The 12,500-nt window shown below is 36.4% G+C and overlaps 1 protein-coding gene across 1 annotated transcript in view; it reads right to left on the bottom strand.

The window, feature by feature from the left end:
• LOC106875456 (neuropilin and tolloid-like protein 2) overlaps positions 1–12,500 on the bottom strand; it is a 221,039-nt gene that overhangs the window by 34,450 nt on the left and 174,089 nt on the right. The window contains exon 4 of the mRNA XM_089338403.1: positions 1,675–1,929. Within this exon, the coding sequence (XP_089194529.1) occupies positions 1,675–1,929 (255 nt within the window). The remainder of the gene's footprint in view (positions 1–1,674; positions 1,930–12,500) is intronic.

Genomic DNA, 12,500 nt, shown 5'->3' with positions numbered 1-12,500 from the left:
ACTTGTTTCAGTCACTAGACCAGGGGTTCTCAACGCCCAACTTTTTTTATCTCTGGACCCCTTTGATTACTATTTTATTCAGGTGCCCCCCCCCACCCTATTTTGTTTTTCACACATTAACATGTGTAGCTCAGACTATGTAAAATGATAAAGAAAGAAACCTAGCTGTTTCTCGCAATACATACCAATACACACATCTAAAGCAAAATTTCTTCAGGAGCTCTTAAACTATTATTGTTTATCCCTAATTTACTATTTTCTTGCGTGGGCCCCCAAAATTCTTATATGGACCCCCAGAAGCCATATGGACCCCGGTTGAGAACCACTGCGTTAGACTGATTATTTCCAAGCTGCATATGGAAGATATGTGCTGAAGGTTATAGAGGAGCAAAAGTTAGACTAAACTGTTGCTTGAAAATGATTATTTACGGCAGCCTCCATTATTGAATCTGCAAGTAGCCAATATTGGACATGGTTAAAGATTGTTTGAATGACAAGATCAAAGATTTATTGGATGGTATATTTGAAGAAAAAGATTAAAGAGTTTGATGAGCTTGGAGTTGTCTCTGGAATTTATTGTTTGATGTTAATGAAAGGAACATCGAGGAGGCTGGTTAACTTGTTGACTAGAGCGATAAGATAAAGAATTAACTTTTCCATGCTAGTGTAGGAGTCAATATATATCTTATTTTACTTAGACAAGAAGGATACTATATGCCTTTGCTTTTATATGTCAGTCCCTCATTCTTTTTCTCCTCTCTCCTCATCCACCTATCTATCTATCTATCTATCTATCTATCTATCTATCTATCTATCTATCTATCTATCTATCTATCTATCTATCTATCTACCAATACAGCAGACTCTATAGATTACAGTTATATTCATTCATTTCTCTACAAAGTTTTTATGGATTTCTACAGAGTGTTGCAAGAGGTGTGTTGCTCAGGGGTCTACTTAGCTCCCACTCCTGTATCTAGATCACGTATGGCTCTGCAGATGCTGCAGTGTACAGCATTGTTCACATCCCAGTTCTCGGTTTCGACGGACCAGTTAAACTACGGAGGGCTATACCTGAGAGTGAGAAGGTCCTTTCCTAAACACACAAAACATGGAACAGCAGAAGTTGCAAAAGACCCCAAACAGGTCAATGGACTTGAAGACAAAACAAAACTATAGGGCATATGGTATCCCATAAGACAGGGTGATTCATGACAGAGAAGGTGACGTCGGCTAGTCATCGTGAGAGGTATTGGGGCCTTGTCATGTGTTATCTCAGATAAATATCAACTATAATCTAAATACAAGCAACACATCATGGAAGTGGAATCTTGGCAAGCTGATCCCTGGACACAGGGAATTCACCTAGCTGATGAGTTCTATGACCGTACGAAAGGGTGCTGAAAACGTCCTGGCTTTAAGGGTATCGCGAAAGGTCTCGTTGGAGGTCCAACCCTCCGAGTTCTTTTACAGGGATTAGAAAAACTGAAGGACCACTGCAATAAGTGTGTGAATCTGAGAGCGGAATATGATGGATAAAATCATAATTAACTGATCCTCCTGTATTTTCTTTACCAAAAGCCAGGAACTTTTCAGCCACCTCCCATCCGTATGTCGGTATATGCTTAAATCCATGCAAAAATTCTCAAGAACCGCTTAGAAAATGTGACTTACTTTCGTCTTTCTGATATGAATATGTAGCATGGAATCCTTTCTTGTGTACATTATCATCCGTTTTGAAGCGAAGCCAGAGGTAGCGAGAAGAAGATAAATAAAACGGTGGGAAATCTCGACCACAATGACGTTTTAGCAGAGGGGAGTATCCGAACGGACCGTCTCGGATTTCTAGATAATCGTAGTTGCAGTCTGCAGATTCTTCGAGAATAAAGTTGTTTTTGAAATCCAAATGAATCTTGTAGCCTTTTGGCGCTGGAAAAAAAAAAGAAAAGAAATAATTATCAGATATAAGAACTATGTATGTATGTATGTATGTATGTATGTACGTATGTATGTATGTATGTATGGTGAAGGCGCGTGGCTTAGTGGTTAGGGCGTTCGGCTCAGCCACTTGCACATTAATTTCATGAGCAAGCTATTCCGTTGATCGTATCAGTGTTGCGGTGGAACCGATCCAAAAACTACGTGGTTGCGAAGCCAGCTTCTTAACCACTCAACATTCTTGTCTCTAAAGGTTAAGTAGATATAAACGTGATGAAGGAAAAGAATGTCAATCAATAACAACTATCTTTCATTCACTGACAAATATGGAAGATAACTCAAGACATATTTCATCTTTATGCACAACTCTTCAGTAAAGCATATTCACCCGCGCTCACCCTGATGTACTGATGAATGAATAACTAAGTAAATCAACCAGATTGTACATTTATTGGCGTAGGAAAAAAAACCTAGAATTCTTTTGGGATTATGTAATGTAGAACTGCCGCCTGTACGAAAAACAATAGGTATGTTAGTGACAGCTTATTTAATGTAGCGAACATTAAAAAGCTATTTCGAAATGCATGCGATGAAATACAAGACTATTAGTTAACGAACAATATTATTTCATTTTATGCCAATGATTGTACAACTCCGTATATTTATTTAGTGTTTCATTCATCACAATTTAGGCTCCGAGGGATTATCGCACGTAGCAATCTCAGCTTGTATAAGATATTACTGCAAGTAGTTCGTGGCGCTCAGCTGCAACGTTTTTGTGAGTAATTCATCGCCTGTCAGAGTCGAGGAAAATTTCTCCCCCGGGAGAAATCTCTTTGCTAATAGACAAACGTTTTTTTCTAAAAGGGAGCATGTCTCGCAGCCCCTTAACATAACAGAAACCGAAAACAAGTGCCATTCTTTTGATTACGAAATCGAGTCGATATTTTAGCTGAATCATCAGATATTTTCAGCTTATTCAATTCGAATTACATCGAGATTAATTTTAACTTCTTTCCCCCCCATCTTTGCACAAATAGGATTTTTTCTTTTATGTTTTATCGTTTTTTTTTATTACTTGTTTCGGTCATTCGACTGTGACCATGCTGAGGCACCACCTTAAAGGGTTCAGACGAACAAATTAAACATGGTACTTATTTTCTTTTAAGTCTGGTATTTATGTTTATCATTCTCTTTTGCCGAACCGCTAGCGTTGGTGATAGCGTTGGTGGGGGGTAAACACAAACACAATCACACATACACACAAACACATACATACATACATACATACATACATACATACATATATACATACATACATACATACATATATACATACATATATATATATATATATATATATATATATATATATATATATATACACACACACACTTCGATTAGAGATTGTTTTAGCCTTATGACGGGATGGTTTCATCCAAGGAAATACTGGTTCAATACCTAGTATTTGGGGGGAATTAATTTCCTTAAAATAATAGGTATGTATATATATATAAAAACATACAGTTTATAATCATATAAAAGATAAAAAAAAGGAAAATGGAGATTGGGAAGTTACTAATTGTTTATTATTAACAGCAAATTAATCATCATTACTTGAAACAGCTGTAAAGAATGATGATTAATTAGCTGTTAATGATAAACAATTATTAACTTTCCAATCTCCGTTTTCTTTTTCTTCATATATATATATATGTGTGTGTGTGTGTGTGTGTATGCATGTATGTATGTATGCATATGTACACACACACATATATATATACGAAAGGCTTCCGCAGTTTTCGTCTACCAAATTCACTCACAAAATATTAGTCGGCCCGGAGCTATAGTAGAAGACACTTGCCCCAGGTGCTGCACAGTGGGATCGAACTCGAAACCACGTCGCTGCAGAGCGGGCTCTTTAACCACACAGCCATGCCTACAGCTATAGCGTGTAATTTAAAAACAGCAACTGTTGATTTTTGGAAGACGGAAATGAGTATCTGCAGAATTTAAAATTTCATTTAGAGATATTGGCTTCATATTCTGGCCCAAGACCAGCAATTTCAGGGAAGTGAGATAGCCGATTACATCAGCCCGAGTGTACAACTGGAACTTATTTCATCAACCTCCGAAAGTATGAATAGTGAAGTTGACCTCGGTGGAATTTGAACTCAGAACGTAGCGACGGCCGAAATACGGCTAAGCATTTCGTCCGGTGTGCTAACGATTCTGCCAGCTCGTCGCCTTTATAATAATAATAATAATCATTTCCGCTATAAGCACAAGGCCTGAAATTTTGGTGGAAGGGGCTGGTCGATTAGATCAACCCCTGTACTTAACTGGTATTATTTCATCGACCCCGAAAGGATGAAAAGCATAGTTGAATTCAGTGTGGCATTTGAACTCAGAACGTAGAGTCGGACGAAACGCCGCTTAGCATTTTGTCCGGTGTGGTGACGATTCTGTCAGCTCGCTGCCTTATTTCTTTCTTTTATAGATATTGGTTTCAAATTTTAGCACAAGACCAGCAAGTTCAGTGGCGCGGGTAAGCTGATTACATCGACCACAGTGCTCAACTGGTACCCTTTTTTTTTTTATCGACCCCGAAAGGAAGAAAGGCAAAGTCGAACTCGGCGGAATTTGAACTCAGAACGTAATGGCCACTAAGTATTTTACCCGGCTTGCAAACGACTCTGCCAGCTCACCGTTTTTTTTTTATCTTTCATTTTAAAAATATCGATAACGTAAACAGAGTGAATTGTTTTCTGGTAGAAATCGAAACTGCGACGAAGCTGTCAGTGGGCTGTATATTTAACTTTTACCCAACCACATTCAGTACCTTTGTTGTTAATCTATTTATCTTTTGAGCTTCCGTTTCGCCTCCACACCGACCTCGTACAAGCACAATGGTCTACGTTGGCTGACAAGCTGTTGTTTACGCTACCAGCATTTTATCGGAGTTTCAAAAATAGGTGTGTTGTAGAAACATAAGATTCTCAGTTGAATGTCTGGTATCAAAATATTTGTTTAAGTCGTCCAAATAGATAACAGAAATGAGTGGAAAATACCTAATTACCTGACTGATTTATTAACAAAGGGAAACGAAATTAGAACTTATTAACAAGTTATGTTCAGTTCAATTACTTGATTCTAAAAATAAATTTCGTGGACTTTGTATAGAGCGGGAGGGAGAGCGGGAGGAAGAACTGCTTTAGATTCTTCGTGGTAGAGATATGTGCACTCTTGGAGGTCTTACAACATGTAGCTAAGGGCCTTATGAAATAGAAACGAAAATTAAAGACAGATGAGGGTTTAGAAAAGAAGAAAAATACCCCCAGTGCAAGTTGAACAACGCAGTATTATTTGAACTACCCAGGGGTAACAACAGACGGCAGAATAATATTTTCATATGATTTGCTTTAGTCCTTTGCTTACTTTTTTTTATCGATAGTCCTTTTGTTGTTACGCAAAGACTAATTTATAGTAAGGGGTGGCCATGGTTGACTACATCAACTTCAGATACTGGAATATATATTTCTGAGTCTGTGATAAAGGGCCGAGTTGGTTTTACCTGAATCGGCGCTCAAATGAAGCATTCAACTAGTTATAGCAATCCCAACGTTCTAGCAACAGTAATCCTGTCTATCTTGCTACAGATTACGCTCCTGCCTAGTTATAATCCTAATCAGCTCTGGATTAACCCATTAAGCAAAGTAAACACCTGCTTAGAGCATCAAGGGACGTGAGTACCACAGAAACGAAAATGGTTTACGGTACGAAAAAAATGACCTTAAACTTGCTAAAATAATATTCGTAATGCCTTATCTCTACTAAGTATAGAAGCAGAAGTTTTAAGTAAAATTAATTTTAACGATACCATTGAAGACTTTGCAATAAAAAAAATTTTTTTTAAACGGAGAAAACTTTTCAGATATAAATAAAATGGAAGCATACAAAAATAAACATTATTTTCCATCTTATTTTGAATTTTGTTTCATTTTGAAAAATAAAAAATTATTTTATGGTTTATTATCGTTTACATTTTAAATTATTTTTGTTTGCATTTTGAACCGTTTACATATTCTTGAGGGCACCAAAACCTTTTAAGTGCTTAGGGCTTCTATGAATCTTAATCTGGTCCTGATTCTAATCAACTTACCTACCGTATTTGACAGCATATAAGATGTACATTCTCCGCCCCACTTCCCTAACTAAAAACTTACCTGTTAAGGTTATCCCTAAAGCGTTTAATATACTTTGTAAAATATCATGGTTGCATAACGAAATACGGTGTCCCTACAGATAATTAACATCAACCAAAAACTGTCTTAAAACATCACCCCGGGTCCTAAAAGTGAAGCTGGACTTCCCATACGCTAATTTTGTTCCTGACGCTCACTATTATAAGATGATTTTAATCAGGACGGTCTCCTCTACCTAGCTTGACTCCATAACAACAAACACGTTGTGAACATTTATTATTATTATATGTACTGTGTTCAAATTCCGTCGAGGTCGACTTTACCCTTCATTCTTTCGGGGTCTATAAATTAAGTACCAGTGAAAAACTGGAGGCGATTAATCAACTAGTTCCCCCCACCCACCAAATTTCAGACCTGTTGCCTACAGTAGGAAGGTTTATTACATATACCGTAGAAGTGGCGAGCTGGCAGAATCGTTAGCGCGCCGGGCGAAATGTTTAGCGGTATTTCGTCTGCCGTTATGTTCTGAGTTCAAATTCCGCCGAGGTCGACTTTGCCTTTCATCCATTCGGGGTCGATAAATTAAGTACCAGTTAAACACTGGAGTCTATGTAATCGACTTAATCCCTTTGTCTGTCCTTGTTTGTCCCCTCTATGTTTAGCCCCTAGTGGGCAGTAATGAAATAAGAATCGTTAGCATGCCGAGCAATATGCTTCGCGGCATTTCGCTCGTCCTTACGTTCCGAGTCCAAATTCTGCCGAGGTGTTCGACTTTGCCTTTCATCCTTTCGGGGTCGATAAAATAAGTACCACTCACGCACTAGGGTCGATGTAATTGACTAGCTCCCTCCCGCAAAGCTTCAGGCCTTGTGCCTAAAGTAGAAAGGATTATTACATAAGATTATCATAACAATGGATCAGCGACGTTTGTCAGTATAGGCTGATCCATAGCAATATCTTCACCATCTTCACTGTCTTGGTTTATGTTCGTTCATCTATGCTGCTAACCTATTTTTCTTATATACAGCATGGCTCTTTGCTCAAGCTAACTTACTTTTGTAATGTTTTGTAACATTTTACCAGATTGCTTTAAATATTACATGCTTTGGTGCTCTAAGAAATTTTTTCCCCCTGGATATGTACTGCTGAAATAGAAGTACATCTAATATGCCAGGGTGTCTTTTATATCATTAAATGCATTACCAAGCTACTCAACACCTCTCTATATCAGGGGTCGGCGAACAGGGGTCAATTATTTCAAATGGGGTAAAAATGAAATTCTTGGAGGTAATGAGGACTCTTTAGACATAAATAAATTTATGTAAAAAAAAAAAAAAAAAAAAGACCCCTGTTCCTTGTTACGAAAGAAATTTTTCTTCTGGCAACGTTGCCTCTGTCTCAGTGTAATTGACGTGTAAATAGATTCATATAAATAGATTCAATAAAATAGAATCAATAAACATTTTGAATTCAAAGAATCTATGATTTTCTTCCTTTCAAATGTTGGCGTAAATAAATATATTCTGGAGTGATTGTTTAAAAAGTTTCTCGACCCCACCTGCTCTAGATACAGTCATCCCGTCTATCAATACGTCAATCTAGCCTTAGTTATCTCGTGTATCTTGTTATATTCATCTTATCTGTCTATAATCATCTCATCTCTCTAACTGGATTGAAACTGCACAGAAACTAATCGGATGGTCTGCACTTGTTCTTAGGCATTAGACCTAATCTATTACTCAGTTTAAAATAACCGCCTGTTTTTGTTTTTTTTTCTTAGTGCCTTGAGCGGAGTTCAGTCTATAGTGAGCATTCAAGCTAAGTCTCCGGTGAGAAAAAGATTCATGTGTCGGGGTTTCTTCACACATTTCACACATTAATTTAGATGCCTCTGACGAAGCCATTAAGAAGAACAGCGAGTGATCACAGTGCAATGTTAAATGAAGTGCTTTGCTCAAGGATGCAACACACCACCCGGTCTGGGAATCAAAACTACAATCTTGCGAGCAACATCTTAATGACTAGGCCACGCTTCCTTATTAGCCCTTACTGTAGCCTATTCATATTTGTTCCGCCTTTTTTTTGTTTGTTTGTTGTTTTTTTTGTTGTTGTTTTTTTTGCATTCTGAGATGAAATCCTTCTAGTTTTCTTCAACCTTTCACCCCTTGAGTTTTTCAGGCGTCGATAAAATAAAGTACCAGCGAAGCACACTGAAACCGATGATATCAACTAATTCTACCTCCCCAACCCATAAACCTCACCCCGTCAAAATTTGCTGGCCTTGTGCATTAATTAGAAACTATTTATAGAGTGCAAAGGAAGATACTGATGTTGTTTCAATTGACTCAAACTGAATCCACTTCAAAAATAGCCCAGTGCTTCGTGAACAGAAATATTTACATTGTAAAGAAGACAGCAAAGATATTATATACAGAGCCTTTAAAATTCTTTACGGGCAGATTGGCTTCGTTTTAGGTTTGTAAATTGTTTACTTCTAACGGGGACCAGAGGTCAAGTAGAGGACGTACCTGCTTGGATCTTGTATAAGCAAAAGATAATTCAGTCACTGACAGGCTTGGAATCTTTGTTGGAAGGGGAAAAGAAATAATGTGAATTTGTATGCTTGTATGTCGACATACGTGTATATATATATATGTATACATACACACTCATATGTGCATACGTGTGTGAATATATATATGTGTGTGTGTGTGTGTGTGTGTGTGTGTGCGCGAGCGTGTGTGTGTGTGTGTGTGTCTATGTCTGTGTACGTGTGTACACACATGCATGCATACATATGTGCAAACATATATCTATATATCTATATATCTATGTAGGCATACATACACACGCATACGCGAGCATATATATGTGCATGTGTGTGTGCATGTGTGTATACATACATACATACATACATATATATATATATATATATATATATATATATATATATATATATATATGTTTATGTATATATGTTTATGTATATATGTATATAATATATATATATATATATATATATATATATATATATATATATATATATATATATATATATATATATATATATATACATGTATGTATATATATATGCATATATTTCTATTTATATATGTATATCTATGTATATATATATATATATATATATATATATATATATATATATATATATACACACATATACGCACACATATACATGATCGACACTTACATATGTACAGGCATATGTTGCTCCTGGGTGGTTTTCAATAGCTTACATGCATACATACATACATACATACATACATACATACATACATACATACATACATACATACATACATACATACATACACACACATGTAAAGATACATACATGCACACGTACGCACATATACACACGTATATCCATGCACACGTGCATACAACATATATACGTACATACATACATACACACATACATACACACATACATATATACATACATACATGTATACATATATACATACATATATACATATATACATGACTACATCCCTGCATACATAGATAGATATATACATGCATACATACATACATACATACATACATACATTCGTGCATACATTCAGATATACATACATATACACATGCGTGCATAAATACATACATACATACATACATACATACATACATACATGAATGCGTGCATATATATACATAAATTCATATAAACCAGACACGCTAACTCGAGAAACACACACGTAGGTACAGGCATGTGTTGCAGCTGGGTGGTTCTCTATAGTTTACTTCAAGACAAGATAATATAATATTAAAAAAATATACAATTTCGTAAACCAATGCGAAAGAACGAGTTTATAGTCATATATTTTTGACGTGAAACATTTGGATAGTGTATAGGTCCTGTAGCTATTTACTGTTGCCGAACAAGCTATTACAAGCGAAACTATTTTAATAGAAGTCAGTTTTATCTTGTTACAAAATGAAAACTACAGTATAATAAATATCCGTACTCATATAGGCGTAGGAGTGGCTGTGTGGTAAGTAGCTTGCTTACCAACCACATGGTCCCGGGTTCAGTCCCACTGCGCGGCATCTTGGGCAAGTGTCTTCTACTATAGCCTCGGGCCGACCAAAGTCTTGTGAGTGGATTTGGTAGACGGAAACTGAAAGAAGCCCGTCGTATATATGTATATATATATATATATATATATATATGCGTGTGTGTGTGTGTGTGTGTATGTTTGTGTGTGTTTGTCCCCCCAACATCGCTTGACAACCGATGCTGGTGTGTTTATGTCCCCGTAACTTAGCGGTTCGGCAAAAGAATCGATAGAATAAGTACTAGGCTTCTAAAGAATAAGTCCTGGGGTCGATTTGCTCGACTAAAAGGCGGTGCTCCAGCATGGCCACAGTCAAAAGACTGAAACAAGTAAAAAAGAGTAAAGAGTATATATAAAGGCAATCACTGACAATTGTCTTATTTTATCGTTTATCTTTCAAAGGTGCATGGTTCGGTGGTTACAGCGATGGGATCACATATCAGGAGGTAGTGAGTTCGATTCCCGGACCGGGCTGTCTGATGTGGTTTTTGAGCAAGTCTCTTTATTTCACGTTGCTCCAGTTCAGGAGACTATAGAAACGAGTTGTGACATCAATGGTGCCAAGCTGTATCGGCCTTTGTCTCTTCTTTGGATAACATTGGGGAGGGGGAGGCGAGATTTCATACATGACGAGATTTCAAACAGTTTCCGTTTATCAAATTCGCTAAGACATTAGTCGGCTCAGGTCTACAATAGTTGACGCTTACGCAAGATGTCACACAGTATTTATGTATGTATACAAAGAAGTAAGAAAATGGAGATATAACATTTGGTAAAAAATTATCATGTGTAAAAATCAAACATGGTCCCTTACAGCTATTTCAATTAGGCCTAATAGATTCAAAAGTAATTAATGAAATCATTATATTAGGCAAAATCTCTTCAGAGGGGTAGAAAAAAGATATAGAGTTACGTTGTTAAGTGTTGTATTTTAAGATATATGCATACATTCATATATATATATATATATATATATATATATGTCTCTTAAAGGATAGAGCTCAAAATCAATGCATTGAAGATACTTTATTGCAGCAACAATTATAATAACAGAAACAACCACAATAAGCCAAACCTATGCACATTTCAATAGGGTATCCCGGAAAAATAAACCACATCATCAGATGTCTCGTAAAATATTGTAACAAGGAAGATCCGATAGGAAATCTTGATGTACAGGGGGGATGAATTTTTGGCAAGGGATTTTTACGCTGTAAACCGGGCGGTGTACGTCGCTGGATTTCGGTTGACTGGTTTGTTTACATTCTGTAAGAAAATAACGATGGTAGGTTGCGTGCCGTCGATTATTCTTTCACCCTCTTGGATGATGTGTGTGTTTTGCTAATAATAGTATTGGTGATGGCAATAATGCGACCCTGATGAGATGGAGTATCCAGAAATTTGTAATATGTTGTAATTTGTTACAATATTTTACGAGACATCTGATGATGTGGTTTATTTTTCCGGGATACCCTATTGAAATGTGCATAGGTTTGGCTTATTGTGGTTGTTTCTGTTATTATAATTGTTGCTGCAATAAAGTATCTTCAATGCATTGATTTTGAGCTCTATCCTTTAAGAGACATGTATACATATATATACACAAAAACTCAACTGTGAGTTTTTGGCTAAGACTGTTAACAGACACTATATATTTTGTAAAATTTGTTTTATAAAAGTATATATTTAATATATATATATATATATATATATAAGTCCGTTCCTGCTAAGCTAATTTAGCCTCTTTCATCTTGGTGTACATCTTCTAATTTACTAAAAGCACTCTAAGACTTTTGAAATACTGTTGTATTACGATAAATACCCGTAACCATAGACTTACGTGTACCTCTCATACTGACTTAAAGACACTGTTTTACTATTTGGGCTTTAGCTACTATATATATGTTGGAGTCGATTCATTCGACTAAAAATTCTTCAAGGCAGTACCACAGCATGGCCGGAGACTAATGGCGGAAACAAGCAAAATATTTTTTAAAAAAGAGGCAGTTTCTAATGCTGTTAAAGTCCATTTAACGCCATTTCTTGGAGAGAATGCAGATGGAGACTATAAGACTTACGCTTGTATATCGTATCCAAATTCCATGAAGACCGAAAAGGCTCGAAAAAAATCCCAGCAATTACAGACATATGGAGGACAAATAAAACAGCTTGAGTTACAGTTTCACTGTTTGAAGATTGGTTTTTGCATTAATTTGCACCTGAACATATATATTAGGTGTGTGTATGTGTTATGTGTGTGTGTATATATATGTTT

This window comes from Octopus bimaculoides, chromosome 20 (assembly GCF_046866305.1).
Source record: "Octopus bimaculoides isolate indiv1 chromosome 20, ASM4686630v1, whole genome shotgun sequence".
Classification (NCBI taxonomy): domain Eukaryota; kingdom Metazoa; phylum Mollusca; class Cephalopoda; order Octopoda; family Octopodidae; genus Octopus; species Octopus bimaculoides.
The sequence above is the reverse complement of the archived record's forward strand: the minus strand, read 5'-3'. Positions and strand labels throughout refer to the sequence as shown.